At 45.1% G+C, this 27,687-nt stretch overlaps 1 protein-coding gene across 2 annotated transcripts; it reads left to right on the forward strand.

The window, feature by feature from the left end:
- Positions 1-4,152: 4,152 nt before the first annotated feature.
- On the forward strand, positions 4,153-27,687 carry NUDC (nuclear distribution C, dynein complex regulator). 2 transcript variants are annotated; one of them, XM_033957470.1, is made up of 9 exons: positions 4,157-4,358; positions 8,284-8,361; positions 10,577-10,777; positions 11,011-11,094; positions 11,725-11,841; positions 12,603-12,797; positions 15,613-15,696; positions 16,293-16,411; positions 26,843-27,687. In XM_033957470.1, the coding sequence occupies exons 1-9, from the start codon at positions 4,284-4,286 to the stop codon at positions 26,892-26,894; spliced, it is 1,005 nt and encodes a 334-aa protein (XP_033813361.1). In that variant the 5' UTR covers positions 4,157-4,283; the 3' UTR covers positions 26,895-27,687. The 2 variants fall into 2 exon arrangements, with proteins under 2 accessions (XP_033813362.1, XP_033813361.1); XM_033957471.1 differs by lacking the exon at positions 26,843-27,687 and having other exon boundaries at positions 4,153-4,358; positions 16,293-16,415.

Consider the following 27,687-nt stretch of genomic DNA (forward strand, 5'->3'; position numbering starts at 1 on the left):
CTGGATGGATTGGTTGGGAAGGCTGGCTCCACGTGGCATCGATAAGGCTTTTCTCAATGAAGGTGCCAGCTTTAAGCCAACAGGATTTAATCACAGAAGGGGAGAGATGGGGGAGGGGGAGTGTTAGGGTTGTCTTATCAGGGTGATTACCCAAACTGTATAAACAAAGTCATTAACTCAACCTGTACCAGGGCACCAAGGACCAGATGAGCAATCAACCTGCTCTGTGTGACAGGTGGCCTTGCTAGGTAATGCACTGCGCTAGAGCAGACAGAAGCAGCTTGCAATCTGGGATAAAAGTCTGTCCTTGGAAATCGGAACCTGGAAGTGTCTTTATTTGCAGGTTGTTTGTTTAACCTTGTTGGCAGGAGGCTGCTGGTTCAGATGAAAAAAAGAAAGAAAGAACACAGTGCTCATGTATCTCTATAATCACCTGGTGGAGAAAAAAACAGATCAACAATTAAAGTACTGTATATGTTTGTTTAGGGGTCAGTTAAAATGGGTGTAGGAGTAAGATAACCTGGACATGCCCTCTTTTTAGAGGACTGTCCGGGCAGCTTTTCAAAACTTGGTACTTTGTCCGGGTTTTGAAAAGTTTTGAGCTCGGGGCCGCATCTGTGCATGTGCGCATGAAATGCGGTGATGTCACATGCATGCATGTGATGTCATTGCATCACACACATGCTCAGAAGTCCTCCAAACGCAGGTTTGAGCTCGAGGAGAAGAGGTTTAGGGGCTGGGGTGGAATGGGGCGTGGCTCGGGTGGAACAGGGCAGGGATGAGGGGCGGGGTCACGTCCAGATTTTACTGATGTAGGAGGAAAAAGAGTTCTGGGTCAAATGACTCAGAAGCTATTGTAAAAGGCAGATGCCTGCAATCATCGAAAAAAGGGTTTCCATCTGGCTTATCAACACCTACGAGAGGGTGCTCAAAAGTTCTCAGCCCAATCAACTTCCTAAATTCTCAGTGTTATTTGCCACTGTGGCTGAAAAGAGTATTATTTTATATTGCAAAGTGCCAATTTGCAGAATCGTAATGTTATATTTTGACATTGTTTCACATCATTGATTGAACTATGTCAACAAAAAGTGTGGAATTTTCAAGTGTGGAACTCCAAGCCGTCATGAAATTCCTATTCTCAAAGAAGAAAATTCCAAAGGAAATCAATGAATGCATGATGAAAAACATTGAGTGACAAATGCCCATCATACTCCACAATGAAGAAGTGGTGTGCAAATTTTCAGCGTGGAGATTTTGAGACCAAAGATACAGCAAGGTCTGGGAGGCCTCAAACGGTGTCAGCTCCTGAAATTGTTGACCATGTCCATGACCTGGTTTTGGCAGATCGGCGAATATCAGCTAAAACAATTGCTGAGATACTACAGATATCCAGGGAATGTGTTGGGTGTATAATCCACAAGCAGCTGGGTATACAGAAGCTGTCAGCCAAGTGGGTGCCCAAATGTTTGAATGCTGATGAGAAATGACATTGAGTGGACACTTCCAAGTTGACTTTGCAGCATTTTTTTTTTTGTTCAAAATTTTTTTTATTATTTTTCAATATAAACAATACAACCAAAATAAAGATATAATACAACAACACTGTGTATGTCAATATGAAGAAAATACACATTATACCGCATAAACATGGGTAAGGTGAAACTTTGCAGCATTTTTAGCGAGCTGGTGCCAAATTTTTGGAACGAATAGCAGTGGCGTATCAAGGGGGGGGAGGGCTGTCCGCCCCGGGTGCACGCTCCAAGGGGGTCACAGCCGGCCGGGTCCACACTCCGGAGCCTCCTGCACTGCTCTGAACTGCACCTCAGAGCGGCTGTCATACTTATGTGGGCAACCTCGCTGAAGTGCAGGAAGGTCCTGCGCTGCTGCCTCTGCTCCGGAAGTGGTAAGTGACAAGGGGGGGGGGGGGGGGGGGACTGGCAGCCGTAGTTATCGCGGGACTAAGAGCAGAGGAGCAGCTTCTTGGTTGGATCTCTACAAAGACGCGAAGTGGCCGGAATGGTTATTTCTTCTTCATGCTGGAGAATTGACGGAATTGCGGCGCTGTGGATTGCCGGTGAAAGGGGTGTGGGACGCTGTGCCGCTTTGTTCTGCCGATTGGCAGGTAGGAGTCGCGCAGTACCACGTGGTTTCGGAAACACTTTTTGTTGTTATTAGGTGGACTGTAAGCATTGGATGTGGAGCGCCGCAGGGACACTGGTGATTAAGGGGTTGCTTAATCCACTTTTTTAAAATGATGATTTATCTTCATTCAGCAGAAGCAGTCATCACGGGACCTTGCTGATTTGGGTGGAGGAAGGAGAAAAAGGGGGTCAGGATGGTATGGAGGAATGGTGAAGGGTGATAAAGGGGGTCAGGGTGGTATGGAAGGGTGATAAAGGGGTCAGGGTGGTATGGAATCATGGTGAAGGGTGAGAAAGGGGGTCAGGGTGGTATGGAATCATGGTGAAGGGTGAGAAAGGGGGGTCAGGGTGGTATGGAATCATGGTGGAGAGAGAGAAAGGGGGAAGATGCTGATGGAAGTGGGAGGAAGGGAGAGGAGAGAGTGAAATGCCAGACCACCCAATGGTAAAACTGATGAAGGTCGTTCTGGTCACCCATCAAACATCGCACACACAAGAGCACATTGACAGGGTGGATGCCTTGATTAGAGAAGACCAATGGATAACGGTGTCTCAATTGGCTACAAATTTGGACATCAGCTATGAATCTGCATTTGCCATAATGCATGATGACTTGGGATCCGGGAAAGTCTGCACATGATGGGTTCCCAAACAGATTACTGATCTGCACAAGCAACAGCATGTGGAGGTTGTGACCCAGTTCCTGAGATGGTATTAAGAATATCTGAGTTTACTGGAGAGAATTGTCACTGGTGATGAGACATGGGAGAATCACTATGACCCAGAGAGCAAAAAACAAAGCATGATGAAGTACAGGAAGCAGTGTTCTCCTGGCTTCGGGAGTAGCTGAAAAACTTCTCTGCAGGAATGCAGAAGATAGTTGAACGATACAACAAATGACATAGGTGACATAGAGAATGACATAGGTGAAAATTGATATATTCAATTGCTCACAAATTTTGCCTTTACTTTTTGATTTACCCTTGTATATCTTTGAAGAAATTTGGTATACTATGAAGTTGTAGCGCATAGAACTTTGGACTTTGTAAGGTCTTTTCTTGTTTTTCCAGCATTTCAAGACTCCTGATGCAGGCTTGATAGCTGAAACACAGACTATGTCATGTCATATTGAAAAAGAATAAAAATTGATTTTTATTTTGATTTTTTCGCCTCTTCATTGAGTTTGTTTTGTAGAGTTCCAAAAGAACATAATAAGCTGTGCCATATTAGGTCCAAGTGCATCAAAAATCTACTTACAGGGGAAAAAACCCCCCCAAACACTCACCCACACACCAGTGTGTAGGGTCCTTTGTACTACTGGCAATGTTCAAACAGAAAGTGCACTGGTACTGACTTTGCACCTATACAGGCTGTTTGAAGCTTGCTCCGACATCCTAACACTTAAAGGATGACGGATTAGAAGTTAAAATTTCCTTGCATTAAACTAAAAAATTGATGATTGCCATTGAACTAACACAAATTCTGGAAGTATGTTTCTAGGTTGGTCTTTGGTCTGTGAGAGCATGATGTACAGACTAGGTAGGACTGAGATTTAGCTCAACTTTTCGTTAGGAATAGATATAATAGATAGTTTTATTATATGTTTTTGCAGCTGAGGGAATGGAGAGTTAAGTGACCATCTACCAAATGTGAGCATGCATGTATTAATTTTGGTGAGATGTTCTGGATAAGAGGGAGTCTCCCCATCTAATTTTCTCTTTTGTGGGGAGCTTAGATAGAAAAGCACATTGTAGCAGAAAAAAATTCTGAACGATGGTCTCCAGGGGGCTGACATTGGTCCCTAAGCCTTGCATTGAAAAAAGCCATGAGAAACAAAACAACTTCAATCACGCCTTCCCCGCATGGCAGACGTGAGACTACGGGAGCCGGGAAGAGTCGGTAACCATAGCAACCACCGCCAAAGCAGCCGCGTCTCGCGCCGCTCCTAGACCGGCAGCCGATTGGCTGTTACCACAGAGCGTCGAGGGTGGTGGGGCCACGCGACGACCCGTCTTTTCCATCCGATTGGTTCCTCTCCTCCTGCGTCCCGGAAGCGATTAGTCCGGCGGCTTCCGGCCTGTGTGGCTTCAGCATCGCCGAGGACGCGGTTGGTGGCTTTTGTTTGTGTAGCGACGAGGAGTCATGGGCGACGAGGGCGAGCGTTTTGACGGGATGTTGCTGGCCATGGCGCAGCAGCACGAGGGGGGCGTGCAAGAGGTAAAAGCAGCGGGGAGAAGGACCTCGCGTGTCTCCTCCGGAGATGGGCCCCCACGTGTAGCTCAGCCATGCCACTAGCCCAGCAGCCTGGAGCGGGTCTTTGGAGGGAGGCAATTTTCACTCGTTTCCCATTCTAGAGAACACTGTCCTACTACCCCCATTCTCAAGACATTTTTTGCAAAAATAAATTTTTATTACGTTTGTATCGATAATACAACTAGAATAAATACATCGATAACCAGGCAATAGAAAGCCATTCGCGTTGGTTCTTCACGAAGGCTTACAATTTATTGATTTAATTTTCTATACTGTTCTCCCAGTCACAAGGAGCAGCGTGGGTTTGAACCCACAACCCCAGGGTGCTGAGGCTGTAGCTTTAACCACTGCACCACTCTAGAAATCAAAATATAGTAAAAGTGAACCAAGTCTAGGACAATCAAGCCATTGTGACATCATTGATGAGGTTGGCTCTTACTGGTGGAATGAGGCATTATGATGTCACAACATGATGTTTCAGCCTCTGATAGCCAGCTCTGGTTATCAGAGGCTGAAACTCTTCACACTATTTCTTCAATTTGGGGAGCTCAGAACGGTTTACATGAATTTATTCAGGTACTCTAGCATTTTTCCCTCTCACAACCTATCTAATGAACCTGGGACAATGGGGGGGGGGATTAAGTGACTTGCCCAGGGTCACAGGGAGCAGTGTGGGGCTTGAACCCACAACCGCAGGGTGCTGAGGCTGTAGCTTTAACCACTGCACCACTCTAGAAATCAAAATATAGTAAAAGTGAGCCAAGTAGAGGACAATCAAGCCATTGTGACATCACTGATGAGGTTGGCTCTTATTGGAGGCATGAGGAATTATGACGTCACAATACAAACTCTGGTTATCAGAGGCTGAAACTCTTCACACTATTTATTTCTTCAATTTTCTATTCCAGGGGAGCTCAGAAAGGTTTACATGAATTTATTCAGCTACTCAAGCAATTTTCCCTCTCTGTCCTGGTGGGCTCACAATCTATCTAATGTACCTGGGGCAATGGAGGGATTAAGTGATTTGCCCAGGGTCACAAGGAGTAGCGGGGGTTTGAACCCACAACCCCAGGGTGCCGAGGCTGTGGCTTTAACCACTGCGCCACACACTCCCCAGAAAATTCAAACATCCCCCCCCCCTCCCCTGAGAGCTCCTGCTTAAAGAATTCAAAAACACTACGGGCTCTGAGACAATCCATCCCCAACGGGGGCCAAATTTCCTTATACTGTCTATAATCTGGGGGGGGGGGGGCACCTCATTTAGCATCCAACTATTCCAGTTTTAACGATGTAAACATTTCATATATTTCTCCATAATGTGAGAGGAGGAGTTTCAGGTTGGCTCCAGTGCAAAAGAATACATTTCCTAGCTAATAAAGAAGCCTGCTAGATAAGCCCAAGGACTCTACTTGAGAAAACAGCAGGGCATCTCTCAAAGGGATACATTTACTCGAGAAAACCATTAAACTAAGAGGTAAAGACCAGAGTTGTCCATCTTGGCTCTTAATTTAGGCATAGACAACTCTCTGATAGCATATTTTGAGAGCTACTGACCTGTCTAAATCCAAACCATGGAGCCATTGTTTGGTAGATAAGCAGCAGCAACTCGTACCCAAAATTCTGTAGGGGGAGAGAAGGAGTCTTGAGAGCACTTCAGTGATGGGCCCTGTTCCTTCATACCGTTTCTCTTTGTAATGAGGAGCCCACTTGAGAGGAAGGGTTAGGTTGTTGCAGGCCTTGTGCTGAATTTTCATATTAGAGTTGTTGTGTGTATTCCCTACATCTGTGGTTCTCAACCTTGTTCTCCAGAGACATCCAGCCAACTGAATTTTCAGGATATCCACAAAGAATATGCTTGAGAGAGGTATACACAAAGGAGGCAATGCAAGCATGTCTCTCTCATGCATGACATCCTGAAATCCAATTGGCTGAGTGTCCCGCAAGGATTCTATTGAAAGGCACTGAACTACCTTTAAATTATTTCATTACTGTGGGGACTGGTGTGGGAAGGAGAGGAGAAATCCTATGAATAATCCTTTTTTTAATTTTATTCTTTATTTTGATTATTCATTACAATAATAGCAAATATTCATGAATATCCACAATAAATCTGTATATTAAATACATTGAAACATATATAAGGTAATTAATCAACTATGATCTAGTCCACATTATAATGGTCGCCAGCATTTTAAATAGAAAATCAACTTTATCTACCTATAATCTACCATAATGGACAGGCTTAGATGTGGCTTACTTTATATATCGTACATCATCCTCCCAATATCAGTGTTGAAAATTAAACTTTCAGCAAAGGTTTTTCTTTAATAAAATCTTCTAACTGGGCTGGGTCAAAAAACACATATTTATCACTTCCATATGAGATAAGGCACTTACATGGAAATTTTAGAAAGTAGCTCCAACTGCCAAAACCTTAGTCTTTAGCTGGAGGAATTGCTTCCTTTTCCTATGAAGAATCTTCATAGTCACCTAGCCCTATATCCACTAATAAAAATGCTGACTAGATTGGTTTTATTGGTCATTATTGATGACTGAATTTTTAGTACAGTATTTCAGAAGCTTGGGGCTCCTTTTACAAAGGCGTGCAGAACTTACACACCTAAATGGTGAGACCTTAGCCAAGACTAGCAGAACGGGATTTAGGAGAGATAATCAGTGAAGACATGAAAACTGCCAATCAGGTGGAGAAGGCTTCATCCAAGGCTAGACAAATGATGGGTTGTATCCGCAGAAGCTTTGCCAGTTGGAAGCCCGAAGTCATCATGCCGTTGTACAGATCCATGGTGAGACCTCACATGGAAGATTGTGTACAATTCTGGAGGCCACATTACCAAAAAGATGTGCTGAGAGTCGAGTTGGTTCAAAGAATGGCCACCAGGATGGTCTCGGGGCTTAGGGATCTCCCATATGAGGAAAGGCTGAATAAATTGCAGCTGTACTCACTCAAGGAACGTAGAGAGAGAGGAGACATGATTGAGACATTTAAATGTATCACAGGCCGTATCGAGGTGGAAGATGATATCTTCTTTCTTAAAGGACCCTCAGCCACAAGAGGGCATCCGCTAAAAATCAGAGGAGGGAAATTTCATGGCGACGCCAGGAAGTATTTCTTCACCGAAAGGGTGGTTGATCATTGGAACGAACTTCCACTGCAGGTGATTGTGGCCAGTAGCGTGCCAGATTTTAAAAGTAAATGGGATACGCATGTGGGATCTCTAGGGGTGTAAAGTCGAGGGGGTGGGTCATTAGGGTGGGCAGACTTGATGGGCTATGGCTCTTTTCTGCCATCATTTTCTATGTTTCTATGTAACCCCCGAGCTGGCCAAAAACTACTGCCTGCTCAAGAGGAGGCGGTAGCGGCTAGTTCGTCCGGCGGTTTAGTGCGCCTTTGTAAAAGGAGCCCTTGGTGTGTTAAATAGTTCTGTTGGTGAAAACTAGTGAGCAAATTTGCCTTTTTGTCTTAGATTGGTCATCTTATTTCTGCCAAACTATAAGACGAGGGTCAAACACATTAGATACAGTTTATGAAAAAAAAGTTTCTTTAGGTCTATTGTAAACAGATTCAATTTTTGATGCAGATTTCTAGCACTACTGAATGGATGCAGAGCTGTACATTGGTAAATGTTCATGCCAAAGAGCTTATAATCTCTGAGTATTTGCGGCAATGGACCATAAATGATTTCTCAAGATCACAAGGGGAGTGTGCAGACTATTATTATAGGCAGGTACTTCGTACAGAAAGGTGGTATACAACCACACTCAACTGCTTCTGGCAGTCAGTGTTCACAGCTCCTGCATTTATTTTATTACTGCAAAATACTTTTGATGTAAAGAATATTCAAAAGGATCAATTTCTTCCCCTTTCTAGCTTGTGAATACTTTCTTCAGCTTTCTTAGACGTAAAACTGACTTTTTTGTGGGAGGAGAAACAGGAGTGGCAGAAAAGGTAAGGAAAAAAGCTGTTCGAATGTTGTTTTCATGTTTCTCAGCCTAAAGCAGGGGTCAGCAACCTTTTTTTTTTACAGAAAAGAGCTAATTTATCCAAAATGTGAAGGACATTAAAGGGTAAGGGCTTGGAGAGCCGCAGCCACATTCAAGAAGAGCCTCAGGTTGTTGATCCCTGGCCTAAAGGAATGTGTATTTAATGCTCATTCCTTTAGGCCGACAAAGTAAATTTTTCTAAATGAATTGGGATGCTGTTACAAATTACCCCTTGGTCACAGTTTGCCCATTATTTGGGGGTACTCAAGCACCTATGGAGCTGGCATTCTTGGGGTATGAATACTACATGTTTCGACTGGAAGCTATGTTTGTGGGGTGTAGGAATATTTTGACTCCAATTGTTTACTAGGTCAACACTTGAGTCATTCCAGCTTAAGCTCACAGAATGACTTGCATGCTGTGAGAGCCTTATAGTGGCCTTTATTTTCAGAAATTTGTTTTGAAATATTAGAATTATGGTAAGGAGACATTGAATAGATTGAAGAGCAGCAGTGCTTGACTGTTTTTAGCACACCATTCTTCCCTGGCAATATGAAAATACAGTCAAATTAATTTATTCAGATAGTACACTCTTGACAATTGGGAATACAGTGAGGCAGTAATTTATTGAACACTTCAGCTATTGTCATTATATATTGTACAGTTACAGTGCAAAAAGCACCTGTGGGTAGTGCATCTTCACCTGCAAGGGATGCAGAATGTATCATCTTATGTTTTCAATTCTGCCTCCCTGCATCACTGAGCACTGCCTGCTCTCATCAGTTTTCTCCTTCTACAAGTGAGGAGAAGGTCTTTTTCATCTGCTCTGCTTAATATTTATTATTTTCAATATTAATCAAAGTTTTTTCAAGGCTTTGGGTGCTTTAGAACTCCCCAGTATTTCTGAGTCAGCTCTGCCTGGGAAAAGGTGCAGACTCAGGGTTCTGAAGTCTCTTATCTGGGCTGGCCATCCTTGCTGCAGGGAACCTGTCTGGCTAGCTTGCCCTAACACTTGGATTGGCTTGGGGTTTGGTCCCTGGGAGTCTATTCACCTGGTTTAATTTGAAGCGCATGAGTGTAGGCTGTTTTCAGGCCCCACGCTGGTTGAAAGACCTTGCGGGTGCCAGCTATGTGCCCCCCCTCTAAAGAACCATGAAAAGACTACAGTGGCAGAAGCTTTCAGGCTGGTTCAGCCTGTGTAAAAGGTAGCCTGATGAGACAAGCCCCTGGATATCCTGTTTGCTTGTCTGAGGCAGAAAAATCTTTTCGTCTATCCAGCTACAATGTAAGCTGATTCAGGCACAGCACATAGACAATAATGGGCTATACTGCTATGTAAGGCATCAGGGTGGAGTTGAATTGTGAGTTTTGAGGAGTTTCTGGGCTTCCTTGAGATTCAACTTCTAAAGTCACATTGAGCAAGCTGCCCTTTTAAGGGACAGATGCCTTTTGGCATAGGGCTAGATGAACTTATGACCAGTGTAATGGACAGGTGTCCTAAGTCTCTCCCTGATAACAAGTCAGGTGCGCCTCGAGGATTAAGTCATGGCCCATCCACAGCATCCACTATCTGCTGTCATGTTTCTATGTTTGGTCTTTATCAAGAACACCTACTGAGACAGCACATCTGTCTTTGGATACATGCAAGGTTGCAACTTCCACCTAAAACTTTTTATTAGCCTTTTCAGTTGGGCTAATTAGGAAACAATTCCACTCTTTTCCTTAAAGGTATTTTAGGACTTGTCAAACTTGCTAAATGTGGCTAACATGTACCTATCGGGCAAGCACTCTTGTTTCCTAGAAATGGGGTATAAAATAGTTTTAACTGGTGTACTGCAGTACAAGTGTATGCTTTGTACAGTATCCACAGCTGCTTGGTAGTCTAGTGATGTTATAAATCCATCTATCATTCCCAAACTATAAAATGTCTGTCACCTGGTTAGATTAGCTAGTCATTGTTTTCCACGTAAGGCTGGAGTAGCTTCTTGGAGGGTTCCACAATGCTGCATGAAGTCATCTGCCCTGAAGGCTTGTGAGATAGGATGAAAGTGGACAGATCAGACAGGCAAGAACTCTTTCATAGTGAATGATGGAGGGGGGATGTGGTTTCTTGTTCCTAATGGAACTATCAGGAAAACTCATCTGCAGTATTAAATATTAGCTACTGTTTCTCTTTCCAGTTAATTATGGAAACATTTAACCACCACAATCAGCTAGCTCAGAAGGCCCGGAAGGAGGCAGAAGCTCAGCAAAAAGCAAAGCACTTTGAACAAGCTGAACGCTCTGCTAAACTTGCTAAAGAAAAGGATGCTGAGAGCGAGCCCCAAATCAAAGAGCTAACAGACGAGGAAGCAGAGAGGCTTCAACAAGAAATCAACCAGGTAAGTTGTTAACTGCAAGATGGCTGCTGCCTTTCTGATCCTATGATAACCAATTCTCTAATTTGGTTTTAACACTTTAAGAGTTTGTGGAGACTGTAGGCCCTTTATGTTCCAAGTCATCCCAGCAAACCATCATTGCCAAAGCAAAGTAGTTAATGCTGCAGTCTTATATTACAGAGAACGGATCTGTAAGTGTGAGCCATACATTGTTTAAACTTTTTTTTTGTGAGCAGAAGAAAGAGCAGGAAGGAAAGAATGAAGAATCTAAGAACACTAGCCCCAACAGCACCACTTCCCCTCCAACAGAAAACAAAAAGGTAGCATGTGCTTTTTTTGGCATTTTGTCTCCATTGCTTTTGATCTCTCTTGACTCAGTTTATGGGACCATTCTTTTAAATTAGATTTCAGACAAATCTTGTCAGCCTTGTACAATACAAATACTATAACTAAGAAACACCTTTCACACATTATCAGTCCAATTATTGTAGCTGATACAGATTGGATGGACTGTAATGCAGCAAAAACGAATATTGTCTCTCTGTCCTTATTCCTCCCATGTTATCTCCTTGTATTTTGTTTTGTTTAACGTTTATAAGGAACCTCTCACCCCCTCCCTTTGTTTTGTGGCTTCTGATCCTAACCTTAGCATCTCTTCTTGAAAAAGATGAATTGTAAAGTGGGTCAGCCTTCGCTGTTATCAACGCCCGGTGAAACAGCATACACGCTGCAAAATTCAGTTGTTCCACTCTTAAATTTATGGGAGCACTCTGTATTGATGTAGAATGCTGGAGCTATGTTTTGGACTAGGTGTAGTAGAGATCCGAAATGTCACCACACACTTGTGCAGATGCATCCGTGCCATTAACATCTAGTCATGTAGGAATGGGAGATGGAGGTTGAGGTTCTGTGGAAGCATTCACTTCTGTGGTACTTTGTACATCTAATAGGAAGAAAACTCTGATGAAGAAGAGGACGAAAAAGATAAAGGGAAGTTGAAACCAAACTCTGGTAATGGTGGGGACCTGCCAAACTACAGGTGGACACAAACCCTCTCTGAAGTGGATGTAAGTTTTGCATTTCATTGCTGCTGCTACTGCTATTAGGTGGGTCCTGGTCAGGGTGTCAGAGGCCGCATCTGTTTTCCATGCTTGGGTGTGGTATATAGCAGAGCACTGAAAACAGCTGTGTTAGTGTGAGCTCTTGTCCGTGGCACATACCTTGTCTACATTTGTCAAACTGGATCTTTTTGACCAGGCAGTCTTCTTCCCTTTTGGGTCTTAATTTCCAGGATCTGCTACTACTGTGCTATGCTCTTTTGTCGACCTCTTCTCTCCATTTGTATCCAAGCCCACTGTAGCTCCTTGTGATCTTGGCCACAGGTACAAACTTAGAGTGTAAGACCTCTAGGGATAGGGAAACACTTGAGTGTATTTTGCCTTGAACTACTACTGAAAAGCTGGGAGAAAATGTAAATAAATGCTTCTGTTATTGCAGCAGCTGTCCTGGGCACCATGCATCTAGGTGCCTTCTGGGAGCCTGCAATCATAGGCTCTTAAATCTGGATCCCTAGATGTCGCCATTATGCAGTGAGCAACACCATATTTTCACGCATATTAACTGCGTATGAAATTTGATAAACTTCACGTTGCATAGTACTGCACACGTATGTAAACAGGAAGATATATTAGCAGCACTCCACTGGTCAAAATGTAAAAATGAGTATACGCCTTGGCTTATGCCTACAAAAATATGGTAATTCCATATATTGGCCTTTTCCTGTATATAGACCCCCCTCCTCCCCTTATGCTCTCTTTCTCTTGGATAGCTGGCTATCCCTTTTCAGGTTAACTTCCGCTTAAAAGGCAAAGATGTGGTAGTGGATATCCAGAGAAGGCACCTGAAGGTGGGGCTGAAAGGCCATGCCCCCGTGATCGATAGCGAGTTCTACAATGAAGTGAAAGTGGAGGAAAGCTCCTGGTTAATTGAGGATGGCAAAGTTGTCACTATCCATCTGGAGAAGGTAGGAGGGGCAGGTGCAATGAGGCTAGATCTGGTTACTTGATGCCGCTTAGTTTGATATGCAAACACAAGCAAAAAAAAAAATCCAACAGAACCGCAGTGATGAGTCAAACAGCAAACAAAAAGAAAACTGCGGAGATAATGTACAAGATACCAAGTCTTTGATCAATAAACAGTTTGTACCCAAAATATGGTCCAGTTGGGTTATAGAAGGGGACCCGAAATGGTCCATGTTTCAAAAAACACTCCTTCCTCAGGGATCGTAAGGGTATAAAAGCCACATTCTGGGGAACCATATGGTATACAACTCGATAAAAAAAGCGATTTGGTAGACTGAAAAATGAGTCAGGTTAGCTCCTTTGCAGTGCAAAGTGGTGCAGAGACTTATAGGAGAAAACACCTTCCAGAGTTTCAAGACAAAGTTGGACAAGTTCATGCTAAACTGGTGAGACTTGACTCATTTGGAGCACTGGTCTTTACCTAGGGGCCGCCGTGTGAGCGGACTGCTGGGCAGGATGGACCACTGGTCTGACCCAGCAGCGGCAATACTTATGTTCTTATGTAAATCGTTCCCCAGAATGTGGCTTTTATACCCTTAGGACTCCTGAGGAAGGAGGGTTTTGTTTTTTTGTAAATCTTTATTCATTTTCAATCTTACATCAAGTGTACAAACATCAAAACAATAAAATTAAACATATCACTTGACAATCTTTCTATTTTATCTTAGAATACATAAAATTACCACCCTCCCCTCCCATCATTCCCTCTATTATTTTCCCAATATGAATACTAATATATAACCCTGCCCCTTCCTAACATTAGACGGTGTGTATTTCATTAGAAAGTGGTATCTACTCATTACAATAAGAAGTTAATGGCTCCCAAATTTTAATAAAATTATTATAATTCCCTTGCTGTATAGCTATTGTTCTTTCCATTTTATAGATGTGACATGAGTTCCACCAAAAATTATAATTGAGTCTACTGTAATTTTTCCAATTACTTGTGTTATGCTGAATGGCGACTCCTGTTATTATCAATAAACGTTTATTGTTATTTGCTGATATTTGGCTCTTTTTCCTCATTGACATACCAAATATTACTGTATCGTAAGATAATGCCACATGCTTTTCCAATAAACAATTTACTTGATCCCAAATTGAGTTCCAAAAGGTTAAGATAAAGGGACAATAAAATAAAAGATGATCTAAAGTCCCTACTTCAAGATTACAATGCCAGCATCTATTAGACTTTGAGCTATTTAACTTTTGTAATCTAACTGGGGTCCAAAACGCTCTATGTAGAAGAAAAAACCAAGTTTGCCTCATAGATGCAGACATTGTACATCTCATCCTCCAAGACCAAATTTGTGGCCATTGAGATGCTGAAATTTGATGCTTAATCTCAATGCTCCAAATATCCCTAAGACCATTTTTTGGCTTTTTTTTAACAGATTCCCTTATAATTTTATACCACTGTGCGGCCTGGTGTCCCAGAAAGTCCGCCTGAAAGCATAAAAATTCCAGACTATATTGCGTACTAAGATTTTTCCATTCAGGGAACCCTACCTGAATGGCCTGCTTCAGTTGCAACCACCTAAAACTTTGTGATTTATTAAAACCATATTTATGTTGCAACTGTGAAAAATCAAGCAGTTTACCATTTAAAATAACATCATTTAAAGTCCGAATTCCTGCAATCATCCAATGCTTGCAGATGATCTTAAATCCGCCAATTTGAATCTTGGGGTTTAGCCATATGGTTTGATTTGTTGATTTACTAATAGGAATAGTTTTTAAATTGCTGACAAATCGTAAGGTTTTCTATGTGTCCATTAAAGTTCTATTTTTATACAGTCTAGGCATCTTGATACTAAGGACATGACAAAGTTGTAAAGGAAACATGAGCCGCCATTCCAAATATAACCAATCTGGGGTGTTTTCAATGAGATCAGGGAGGACCCAATACATACCTTGGCATAAAATATAGGCTGTGTCTGGTCCCGGTTTATAACCCAATTGGACCATATTTTGGATACATACTGTTTATTGATCAAAGTACTGTTTATTGATTAAAGACTTGGTATCTTGTACATCATCTCCACAGTTTTCTTTTTGTTAGCCGCTTAGTTTAATTTCATAGTCCAGATTTCCTGTGCATCACCTGCTTCCTTCTGCTAAAGACTACACTTGTCATAATCTCCTTTCTCGGAAACAAAAAAAATCCCTCTGTTCATGTGGGAATGCTGAAAACCTGAATTACAAACACCTCTTCGTGAACCTTGATTTCATCAGTCCACCAGGTTCATAGTGGGTGGGGGGAGGCTGGTGTCCTTGGCATGATGGGATTAATCTGTAGGAACTGTTTGCACAATGTGTTTGTACTTCGTAGTTTGATGGCCTTCAATTTACAGCCATAAAAGAAAAGGGGAAGCTGTAAAAGGCAAATGAAAGCATGAAGTGGAAAGTCTTTTGTCTCTGTGGATGAAAAGGCTAGTGGAGAAATACTGCTTTTCTAAATACCAAATTATGTGGAGAAATCAAAAGAACGGTTGTACAACTGACCTGAGTCTTAAGGCTTTCTGCACTGATCTCCTTATCGGTCTCGGTTTGTTGTGTGCAGAATATTTTTCTCATTGGGACAGATATTTGGTTTGAGGCATGCACACCTTTTTTTTTTTTTTTTTTTGTAATATCGCTGTCTGTATACAGTCTCTTCCTCTGTAAACCGCTTTGAACTGCTTGTGATATTGCGGTATATAAAAATAAAGTTATTATTATTAAATATTTTAACTTTTAATTTTCTCCTTTCCTCAGATTAATAAGATGGAATGGTGGAGCAAGATTGTTTCCACAGACCCAGAAATCAACACCAGAAAAATTAACCCAGAAAACTCAAAGGTATGCACGCTTTCCTTATTTTAATAATCTTTTTAGAGAATGACACAGGGACAAATTTGTCCCCGTTCCTGAAGGAACTCAATTTCCCCATCCCGTCCCTGCAAGGTTTGTCGCTGTCCCTGCCCCATTCCTTTAAGCTCTGCCTTAACTGCACAAGCCTTGAACACTTACGATTTTAAAGTGTTTGAGGCTTGTGCAGATGAGGATGGAGCTTGCAGGAAAGGGACAGGAGAAGAACTCACAGGTACGGGAAAATGAGTTCCTGTGTTATTCTCTAAATCTTTTCATTAGGAATACCTGTATGGAATATACAATTAGTCTTAAATTTTTTAAATGCTGCTTATTAGCTGTCAAAACCCCCCAAAATCAACCAGAGCATAAATCGTATCAGTGATAGGAGTAACAATTGTAACATTTATTACAATCCAAAAGGAAAAAATATTGAAGAAAAAAAAAATCCCTGACTTATGTTCTTAACTGAAGGAATAAAGGGGAGAGGGAATTACATGGAAAAATGAACAAGAAAGAAATTGATAGAAGGGATCTTGCTGGGATGGGAATTTGTATTGTGTGTACACAGTGATGGTTTTCTGTAGTTATCAGATCTGGATAGCGAGACGCGCAGCATGGTAGAGAAGATGATGTACGATCAGCGGCAGAAATCCATGGGCCTCCCCACCTCGGAGGAACAGAAGAAGCAGGACATCTTAAAAAAGTGAGTATTGACCAAGCTCTGCTCATGTGGCTTGTCTTGGGATATTCTCTGCAGAACATTTTAAAAACCATTCTAGCTCTGGGGCACGGTTTCTTCTCAAAAAGAATTCTCCAATTCCTCCCTCTCAAGAAAAAAAATGCAGCAGATCTACTTGACTGGCAAGCCAAAATATAACAGCATAATAAAAGATAGAAGGTCCATCTAGTCTTCCCAATTTGCGATTGTATCACTTTGGGTAAATATGAGTATATATGTTTTCCTAGGTACCTAGAGAACAGATCCCCCAACCCCCATGTCATTTACCCAATCTAAAAATTATCTTCCTACTACTGTCTGTCTTGTGTGATACAACGATGCCCACAGGCTTTGCTTCTTACAGGATTAATACTTAAATCAACCCTTCAGTCCATTTAACATAAGAATTGTCGCTGCTGGGTCAGACCGGTGGTCCATCGTGCCCAGCAGTCCGCTCACACGGCGGTCCTCTGGTCAAAGACTAGCGCCCTAACCGAGACTAGCCCCACCTGCGTATGTTCTGGTTCAGCAGGAACTTGTCTAACTTTGTCTTGAATCCCTGGAGGGTGTTCTCCCCTTTTTCAGTACTATTCACTAAATCTCAGCATTCAGACAGAGCAGTTCTTGTGAAGCTTTTTGTGGCTGTGACCCTACCTGAGGTGCAAAATAGTGATGCATCTGTGGAGAGCTCACCCAAATTGTGACCCCAGTTTGAGGTGCTGACCTGCAGATTGATAAGCTCTGAGATAAAGGATGTCAAAAACTCTTCTTGGCAGTCTTGTTCTATACCAAATCTCTGTCTTTATTCTGAATTGTGAGGTCATGCCTCTCACTTCCGAAGGATGAGCAATATGAGTACAGGTAGCGCCTGTTAAAATCTGACCTAAGTATAAAAGTTCAATAAACTCTTTTTACCTGTAAATGGAGATAAGCCGACCTTGCCCCATCAAGATCTCTCAACAGTAGTTACAGGTTTATTATGTACTAACCTCTTGTTTGTGTTCAATGCAGTTAATCTTAAGGCACTGATAAGTGTTGCTAGTGTAGAGGCAGTAGAATAACTGTTTTATATCTGGAGCTATTTGTTATCTCATTGCTAGGAAGGAAGAAGGATTAGAGCCTGGAACAGCTGCTGGATTTGAGCTTTGTCTGTACAGCTAAGGGGCAGTGCTAGTTTCAAGCGATGTGTACGTGTCTCAAATGGAGCTAATGTTTTTCACGGCACATTGTAATAGAAATTAAAAAAAAAGAACAACAAAATTAAATTTGGGAGTTATTTATTTAAAGTTCTTTAAGTTGTGTATGGGTAATTGTAACAATAGTGAAACTAAAGTAGAGAGAATAGAATTGCTAATCAGCGTGATGGATGTGCAAATTAACTCAAAATGTAACTCAATAATCGACAAGCAAACACGCATTTTATCCTCCACCATCTGCATTCATTTTCTTTCTTTCGATTTAATTTCTGTCAGAGCTCAGAATCCAAGTTCTCAAAGATAAGAAGATCCATACGGTAACAAAACCTTGAGGTGCTGCAGCTTCATGAATTGATATGATTCTGGACACTTTTTTGCTTTATTAACTGCTTGTAATGCGGCAGTGCTCGTGGAGGAGTAGCCTAGTGGTTAATGCAGTGGCCTAAGAACCTGTGGCCCTAGATTTGACTCTGGGCAAGTCACTCAATCCTCCAGTGCCCCAAGTACAAAATAGGTACCTGTATATAATATGTAAACTGTTTTGATTGTAACCACAGCAAAACTTTATATGAAGTCCCATCCCCATTTGTCCCTCTGCTGACTGTAATTGTAGGTATGAAAACAAAAGAGACTGGAGGAAGATGTCTTTGATGCTTATTTATTTCCACAATAAATGATTTGCAAATGATAATCCACATATGCTTAGGTGAGACAGGATTCAACACGGTCTGAATTTCGGCGGACACGTCTTCCTGGAGGGGGGGGGGGTTCTAATTTGGTGTTAAAATGTCAGAAGACAAATATGGATTCTTTTTTTTTTTTAATTCTTTATTTGTTTTCAAACTTTCAAGTGTACAGAAATCATAATAAACACTATTAATTAGATCACTTGAACATCTTATCATTGTATCTTATAAATATAAATGCAACCCTCCCTGTAAGCCCATTATTCATTATAAGATCATAAACCCTCCCATTAAACCCTTCCCCTCTTTCAAAAGTAAATATATAGCCAGGTAACACAGAGACCTGTACTAAGCATATGTGGACTATCATTTGCAAATCATTTACTGTGGAAATAAACCAATAAATAAGCATCAAGAACATCATCTTCCGCAGTGTCTTTTGTTTTCGTTCTCTTGGACTTTATCTTACTGTGGAGAAATTGGGTCTTCCTTTTCTTTTGATGTATAATGGTAAGTACAACAGCGTTACAAGTATTGTCAGTTGCTCTGCGCCTTCAGCCATAATATTGCAGAATCCTTATGAAAGGAGGCACCTAATTTCTGCTGGGAACTAATTTCTGCAAGGAACTAGCTTTGGTGTGCTACGGCTTAGAGCAGAACAAGAAGGAATGCGGCTTTTTGTTAAACCCTTTCAGGGCCTCGTTTGAGTATCAGCTTGGTAGCAACTCAATGGCCCTTCGTCCATTTGAATAATGCCTCTACCTATATTCTCATCTTTCCCCTGCCTTGGAAATTGATCTGCTACACTTTCCTGGAGCAGCAGGCTTCTTCATTTTGGTCTCGTCAGTATTATTGAAGTGGCCCACCTGTGTTAATCTAGGTAAGGAAAAAGAAAAGACCTTCCAATTCATGGATAACAGAAGGATCAGAAGAAAACCACCAATAGCTTCTTCAGTTTCTCATCAACCTGGAAAAGTTGACCTTTGTCCCCACCCAAACCTTGGGTGACTCCGACTCCAGGTACCCAAAATTTCCCCCGACTCCACAGCACTGGTTAATTTTCAGATCGTTAAAATGGAATGTCAAGTTGAGAGAAATGAGCATTTTCGACACCACCTTCTTTTTGCTTTTAATCAAGGTTCTAAGGCCGCAGAAGCTGCTCGCAACATTTGTGCTGTGTATATAGTGGGTGCTATAGCTGAAAGAATCGCTCGTGATTGGTATGCCAAGTTCAAAAATGGAGACGGTAGATAAATGTTCCGACTCCTCAGTTTTTTGAACTTCTGACTCCGACTCCAGGTACCCGAAATTTCCTCCGACTCAGACTCCTCGACTCCGACTCCACAGCCCTGATTCTCAGTGGAGAATAGTCTTGCCTCATGTCACACAAACCAACAGCCACTTATGGATCCTTTTACGAAGATGCGCTAGCGTTTTTAGCGCATACAGGAAATTACCGCGTGCTACACTTCTAGAACTAAAGTCAGCTTAGTGCTGGCGTTAAGGTCTAGCGCGCGCTATTCCGTGCGTTGGCCCTAGCGCACCTTAGCAAAAGAAGCCCTTAGTCTTTTGAGCAGGGACTGCCTCTTCTATGTTTTGATGTCTAGTACTTACTCCATCTTGGCACACCGCAGCCTTGTATTTGTTTATCATTTATTGAGACATGATATATTGTTAAATCAATACATGCCAAGGCGGGTACAATACTAAAAGCATAAAACTAAAAATCTTGATATAGGAAAAGAATAAGAAAATCACGTATGTTTAACTTGAAAACACCATGACCTCTCAGGCATCCTGCTGTTCGCATGGGATGGTGACGTGTCAAAACCGCACAGGACTTATGCGTGCCGTATTCAACCACTTGCTGTTACCGCTCTGAGTGTTTGCGCTTCCGTTGGGCGGAAACCCCCCCTACACTGAAAACAGACGTTTTCCTTAGTTTTTTGGGTATTCAACAGTTTTCAATGTAGTGTGTGGGGGGGGTGTTTGCCGCCCCCCCCAACCGAACTGTGAACACTTGTCAGTTTACTGGGGGGAGGGGTTCCACCACTCCAACGGTAACAGCAAGTGTTTGAACATAGCGCACATAAGTCCTGGGACACATGGCAGCCACAGCCTGTTATCCTTTTTGCATCTCTGCTCAAAGTCTACAGCCATTTCCAGCCTAGGATGATCAATGTGGTGAATCTATGCAAAGCCAAAGCAGGACCATCTTTTGGACAAATAGTACTCCAAACCATCTCTGCTTGGTGTTTTTTATCCCAGTGCTTCCACTTCTCTAGGTTGCTTGCAACCCTCCATTGCAATGGCATGTATAAGAACATAAGAATTGCCACTGCTGGGTCAGACCAGTGGTCCATCATGATCAGCGCCCTAACTGAGACTAGCCCTACCAGTGCATGTTCTTGGCAACAGAGAAAGTGGCACGGCTTACATAGACAGCAGTACAATGCAGCCACTGAGTCCCTCCCTCCTAAATGATAAGGTAAATTGCCCCTAAGTCAAGCAAGGCATAATGCTTCGAGGAGCCTGTGGAGTCTGTTCTGTAAAAAAAAAAAAAAAAAAAAAAATCCTGAGGTAGTGCTGGTCTGAAGGGTTGTTTCCCTTTAAGAAAAACTGTATTTACTGTATATTTTTCATGTAACCAGCACTTTTTTATAGCTAGGTCGCGTCTGGAGCAATTGTGCCCTTCTCCGGGGGAGTAGGCCACAATTTTAGTCCAGCCGCGAGGCACTCGCGGCCGGCCTGACACTCGGCGGTTTGGGTCGGTGAGGTGGTGGAGCTCCGTCGGCAGCGGCTGCATAGGCGCCCAGAGCTCCCCGCCGATGGTGCCTCGCGAGTCGGCTTGGGAGCAGTGGGGAAGCCCGGTCTTCCACAAACCGCCCCACGGAGGGATTCCCCGAAGGATTCCCTCTCAGCTGATTTTTTGACAGCTGATGCCGACTTGCCACTGTTTTAAGCGGCTGGGACTGTTCAGTCTTCTCAGCCGCTACAGGCCATGGAGGGAGCATTTTTGGCGGGAACTTCGCCATTTTCTTTGTCTGGCCCCTCCATTTTGTCTGCAACCTCAGGTGACCTTCCCCCTGTATGGCGAACACAGGGGCAGGTTTCAGCATGGACCCCTGCTGGGGCAGGGAGTCCCTGGGGACCCCCAGGGGTTTTTTGCCCCCAATTTATTTTCTTTCTTTGTGCGGACTTTTGGGGGTCCCACGTGCGCCTGGGGGGTTTCGGGGGGGGTTTCCCTCCGCGCCCCCTATGGCTTTGCCTCCCTCTTTTCGTTTGGCGTCCCCTCTTCCTCCTCCCTCATCCAAGCGCCCGCGGGGGGGCTTGGATTGCGAATTGGTGGGCGGAGGAGCGTGTTGGCCTGGTTGAGGACCTGGCTGCTTTGGCGGGCTTCCAGGATCCTCTAGAGGGGACGCCTGTTGGCAGCGGGGCGGCGGGTTTCCCGTCTTCCAGAGCAGATGCGTCCGTGGTGCGCTTTTTTATTCAGAGGGATGAGCTTTTAGACCTGTGTAGCAGGTCTCCTTGGTGCTGCATTTTTGCAGTGGCGCCGCCGGAGACCCCGCGTATGGGGGCCCCTCTGCTTCAGGGGGTCTGTCCTGGTTCCCGCTCTTTTCCTGTGCGTCAGGATTTGCGGGATTTTGTGTTGGCGCAGTGGCCTATGGGCGCAGTTTCGTTTGGTGTGCGCCTTGGCTCTTGGGTATCCCGTCCCGGAGGGAGGTAGGGCTACCTTAATTTCGCCAATGGGGAACGCGGTGGTCTCGGCACTTCCTAAGCGGCATACCGTGCCTGTTATGGACAGTTCTGCTCTTAGGGTCTCGGAGGCGCGTGCGTTAGAGACTCTTCTTAAGTATGATTTTGATGTCTCTGCCTTTGGGGTCCAGGCGGCTGTTTGTGGGGAGCTAGTCGCTCGCGCCGTGTTTCGGTGGGCTGAGCGTGTCCTGGATCGGGAGTCTGATGACTGGTCTCTAGTGGATCAGGAGGTAGCGAAGATTGCGATGGCTGCCTCGTTCCTCTCAGATGCTCTTTATGACTTGGTGCGGATTTCGGCTAAGTCTATGGCATGGCCGCGCGGCGTATTTTGTGGCTGCGCGCTTGGGCGGCGGATTCTGCGTCCAAAGCTAAGTTTACTAAAGTTCCCTTTAGGGGGTCTTTTTGTTTGGAGAGGAATTAGATGAGTTGATTCAGACTCTGACGGACTCGAAGGTGCCCCGTCTGCCTGAGGACCGTGCCCGCCCTGCGTCTAGGTGTGGGGCTGCCCGGGGGCGTTTGCGGGAATTTCGCAAGTATCGCCCGGGGCGTGGGGCTGCTTCTTTCCCGGCTCAGGGTTTTTTCCCGGGGTCGGTTCTTCCAGCGCATGCAGCCCTTTCGGGGGGCCCGTCGGGGGGCAGGGAATCCCTCCGCCGGTTCCCCCGCTTCCCGTCCTGCGCAATGACTCCTTGCCGGCGCCCCCTTTGGTTCCGGTGGGGGCCCGGCTGCGCAAATTTTTCCCCAAATGGGCCGAGATCGCGTCCGATCAGTGGGTCCTTGAGGTGGTGCGGGACGGTTACGCTCTGGAGTTCACCCGCTCTCTGCCGGACCTTTTCCTCGCTTCTCCATGTCAGACTCCATGGAAGACGCAGGCTTTTCGTCAGACCCTTCAGCGTTTGCTAGATCTCGAGGCAGTGGTGCCGGTGTCCCCTACGGAGTGGGGCACCGGCAGGTACTCCATTTACTTTGTGGTGGCCATAAAGGAGGGGACCTTTCGGCCCATCCTGGATTTGAAAGGGGTCAACAGAGCTCTCAAGATTCCGTCTTTCCGCATGGAAACGCTGCGGTCGGTCATTCTGGAGGTTCAGCCGGGGGAGTTTCTTACGTCTCTCGATCTGACGGAGGCCTACTTGCAGGTTCCAATTCGGGCCTCTCATCAGCACTTCCTTCGCTTTGCGATCTTGGGGCGGCACTTTCAGTTCTGTGCGCTTCCCTTTGGTCTGGCCACGGCTCCTCGGACGTTCACCACGGTAATGGTGGTCGTCGCGGCAGCCTTGCGGTCGGTGGGCATCCTGGTTCACCCCTACCTGGACGACTGGTTGATTCGGGCAAAGTCGTTGCAGGAGAGCTCCCGGGTTACGGCTCGGGTGGTGGAGTTTCTCCGGTCGCTGGGCTGGGTGGTCAACCTTTCCAAGAGTCGGTTGGTCCCGGCTCAGCGTCTGGAGTGCCTTGGGGTTATGTTCGACATCTCCTTGGGGAAGGTCTTCCTTCCAGAGGCCCGGGTGAGCAAATTGCAATCTCAGATTCGCCTGCTTTTGGCGTCCCGGGGTCCTCGGGCGCGAGATTTCCTCCAAGTCCTGGGGTCAATGGCGGCGTCCCTGGACGTGGTGAGGTGGGCGCGGGCCCACATGCGTCCTCTTCAGTATGCTCTGCTCCGGAGGTGGTCTCCCCGGAGGCAAGATTTGGATGTTCCGGTTCCCCTGCGAGGCTTGGCGCGCTGCAGTCTGCGCTGGTGGCTCCGGACCCCTCACCTGGTTCAGGGGGTGGGTCTGGATCTCCCGCAGTGGACGGTGCTCCTTACGGATGCGAGTCTCCTCGGTTGGGGGGCTCAGTTTATGGGCCACTCAGCTCGGGGCACCTGGTCCGCGGAGGAGGCCTCCTGGTCGATCAACGAGTTGGAGACCAGAGCGGTCAGGCTGGCGCTGTTAGCTTTCCACTCCCTTTTGCTGGGCAAGTCGGTCAGAGTCCTGTCGGACAATGCCACGGCGGTGGCTTATGTCATTCGTCAGGGGGGCACCAAGAGCACTCCTGTGGCGCAGGAGGCGGCTCGGCTCATGGTTTGGGCGGAGTCCCATCTTCTAGACCTCTCGGCTTCTCATATAGCCGGGGTAGAAAATGTTCAGGCAGACTTCCTCAGTCGTCACTTCCTGGATCCAGGAGAGTGGTTTCTCGGCGCCGGAGCGTTTCGGTTGATAGTGCAAGATTGGGGGCAGCCCCTGATGGACCTGATGGCCACGAGTGGCAACGCCAAAGTGCCCCGCTTCTTCAGTCGTCGCAGGGAAGGGCTGGCCGAGGGTCTGGATACTCTGGTCCAGCCGTGGCCAACGGAGGGGCTGTTGTATGTGTTCCCTCCTTGGCCGCTGGTGGGCAGAGTGCTTCTTCGCATTGTTCACCATCCGGGTTTGGTGGTGCTGGTGGCTCCGGATTGGCCTCGACGTCCGTGGTATGCGGATCTGGTGAGGCACCTGGTGGCGGTTCCTCTTCCTCTGCCTCTCTCGGACGACCTTCTGATGCAGGGTCCCATTCCCTTGTTCGACCCGTCTCTCTTCTGTCTTACGGCGTGGCTCTTGAAAGGGGTCGCCTTAGCAAGAAGGGATATTCAGACAAGGTGATCGCTACACTGTTGGGGTCCCGGAGGCTTTCTACCTCTCGGGCTTATGTGCGGGTTTGGCGTCTCTTTGAGGAATGGTGTCGGGCGCGGGAAGTGACCTCTTTTCGCGCTTCTCTGCCTAACATTCTAGAGTTCTTGCAGGATGGCCTGGATAGAGGCCTGGCTTGGTCTTCTCTCCGGGTTCATCTTGCGGCCCTGTCGACCTTTCGAGGGTTGGTGTCAGGTCAGCGTTTATCGGCTCTTCCTGATGTGATTCGGTTTCTGCGGGCGGCCAAGTTGCTTAGGCCTCCCCTACGGCCCTCGGTTCCCTCTTGGGATCTTAATCTGGTTCTCTCTGTTTTGGTGCGCCCGCCTTTCGAGCCCTTGGACGACTGTTCTTTGAAGGACCTTACTTTGAAGGCGGTCTTTTTGGTGGCCATTACTTCTGCTAGGCGTATTTCTGAGCTGCAGGCTTTCTCTTGTAGGGCTCCCTTCTTGGAGTTGTCTAGGGAGCGGGTCGTCTTGCGGCCTGTTCCTTCCTTTCTGCCGAAGGTTGTTTCTCCTTTTCATGTCAATCAATCGGTGGTTCTCCCGGTCTTGGGTGGTCGGGAGGGCTCTTCTGAGCAACGGCAGCTGCGCAAGTTGGATGTCGGTCGGGTCCTTCGCTCTGATGTGCAGCGGACCCAGGAATTCCGGAAGTCCGATCATCTCTTTGTCCTCCTGGCTGGTCCTCGTCGGGGAGCTGGCGCTTCTAAGGCTACTATTGCGCGCTGGATCAAGGAGACGATTGCTTCCGCTTATCTTCTGAAACAGCAGCCTGTTCCGGAGTTTCTCAAGGCTCATTCCACTCGGGGTCAGGCGGCTTCTTGGGCTGAGTCGTCGCTCGTGCTTCCGGTGGATATTTGTAAGGCTGCGGTTTGGTCCTCCTTGTATTCTTTTGTTAGACATTATCGGGTAGATGTTCAGGCGCGTCGGGACGCGGTGTTCGGTGAGCGTGTTCTGGTATCGGCCCTTCGGGGGTCCCGCCCGTGAGAGGGACTGCTTTGGTACGTCCCATTCGTAAAGTTAACCTCTACTGGTCTGGAGAGTGCTAAAGAAGGAGAAATTAGGTTCTTACCTGCTAATTTACTTTCTTTTAGCTTCTCCAGACCAGTAGAGGTCCCCACCCTGTCTGTTGTTGTTGTTGTTGTTGGGGCTGTTTTCGCGGGCAGTTTTTGTTTTTTGCTGCGGGTTCTAGTATTTTTCTAGGGCCGGGGAGAATTAAAGAACAGCGGCTGTGGCTCGGCTGGCTTAGCTGGCGAGCTGTGGGGACATTTTCCTTCGGGTATTTCTCCTCTGCATTTTCCAACAGCATTTGGGTATGTTATTTGTTACTCCTGTTCGGAGTATTGTTTTCTTCCTGTTTTCCAGTTCTTGGTTCTGCTTGGCTATTCGGCAGACTGAGGGAAATAGAGAAGGGAGGATAGTATATACTGTCCCAAAGTTTTGTTTTCAGTCTCCACCTGCTGGTCATGATTAGATATATACCCATTCGTAAAGTTAACCTCTACTGGTCTGGAGAAGCTAAAAGAAAGTAAATTAGCAGGTAAGAACCTAATTTCTCCTTACTACTGTCTGACTAGGGGATGGATTGCAGCTGTTATCGGGAACCCTACCTCCCCCCCCCCCCAGGAATCCATTCCAGTGTCCTAAGCAAGATCTCTCTTGTATAAGAATTGATGAGAAAAACAAAGTTAAATTTTTAATCATATTCCTAAACATTAGTCTCCATTTTTCTGTTGATGTGTTTCAAGTTTATTTAAAAATGCTATACCGCTTATCATAATTCTAAGTGGTGTACAGGCTTCATAAAAATGAGGTAATACATACAATTAAAAACCGTGGACGTACAAAAGACTAACTGACAAACAAGAGGGTAGAGGGCAAACTCCATTAAATCAATAGGACAGTAAGACGGTTAAGGATAGAACAATAGGAAGTGGGGGGTCTTATCTAGAATAGTCCATTAGAGAAAAGTTTTAGATTTCAAAGGCATCTTTAAATAGAAAGAATTGTAGTTTTCACTTGAAACAATAAGTAAAAGTTCTAGTGCTAGTCCAGATTCTCTCTCTTTAGTGCTTTTACCTGCAAGATTAATTATTGAGACTGATTAACTTGCCTTTATCTATGGTTCTTTTCTTCTCTCATTTAGGTTTATGGAACAGCACCCAGAAATGGACTTTTCCAAAGCCAAATTTAACTAAAAATCCATGCTGCTTTAACCATGCAAACAAAAACCCAGGAAAATCCCCTGCCATCCCACCAGGAACAAAGACTTGGGGAAGGACTTCTGCCTTTTGGAAGGACGTGGGAAACCCAGTGAATGAAAGTTGCCTGTACTTTTCTCAGCCTGACCTCTACTGCTTTCCTGTTGAGAGCAGTGAGCTTACCACTGTTTTAACAGAAGCAAGATTTATCAAGCCACGGCAGTGTTTGTCATGTCAACACAGTTTGGAATTCTGCTGCTTTCCTCAGGCCATCTCTAGAAAGTGGCTTGTTTAATGCAAATTCTCAACCAAAGTGTGGTATGAACCTTCTTCTAGTGCCACAAGACAAGAGTTGCTAGCCGCCTGCTCTTTCTTCATGCCTGTTTGCTTAAAGCTGTGTCTCCCAACCCTTTTATTTTTATTGCCCCCCACCCAATAGTTTCTTCCTCACCCAATAGTTTCTTCCTATATTTGGCTGCAGCTAAATCAGAACAAGGCACATGAGCAGGATTTTTTTCCTCTGTTCTATCATCTTTCCCAACTTTGCTCTAGACAGTCTTTAGCTGGGGACCATGTACTAGAGCACCTTAAGAAGTCCAGCCAGTAGGAGTCAGTGTTGGTTAATGGCTACCTCTGAGCTGGCAACAGAGCCTAGCTCCCTTTATATTGGGACCCCATCATACCCCTTTATTCATATGCTGTATTCTGCATGCTGAGAATATTGTTACAAAAGAAACTTTGTGTGTACTGTATGTTAAGAAAATTAAACATTGGTAACTTGTCCATCTAA

The sequence above is a fragment of the Geotrypetes seraphini genome, chromosome 8 (genome assembly GCF_902459505.1).
Source record: "Geotrypetes seraphini chromosome 8, aGeoSer1.1, whole genome shotgun sequence".
In the NCBI taxonomy this organism is placed as follows: domain Eukaryota; kingdom Metazoa; phylum Chordata; class Amphibia; order Gymnophiona; family Dermophiidae; genus Geotrypetes; species Geotrypetes seraphini.

Bases quoted from the DNA above. Each gene is read 5' to 3' on its own strand.
- NUDC (XM_033957470.1), top strand. From the start codon at position 4,284: ATGGGCGACGAGGGCGAGCGTTTTGACGGGATGTTGCTGGCCATGGCG. The intron at 4,359-8,283 runs GTAAAAGCAGCG...TCCCCTTTCTAG, and splicing joins ACGAGGGGGGCGTGCAAGAG to CTTGTGAATACTTTCTTCAG. The intron at 11,095-11,724 runs GTAGCATGTGCT...TACATCTAATAG, and splicing joins CTCCAACAGAAAACAAAAAG to GAAGAAAACTCTGATGAAGA.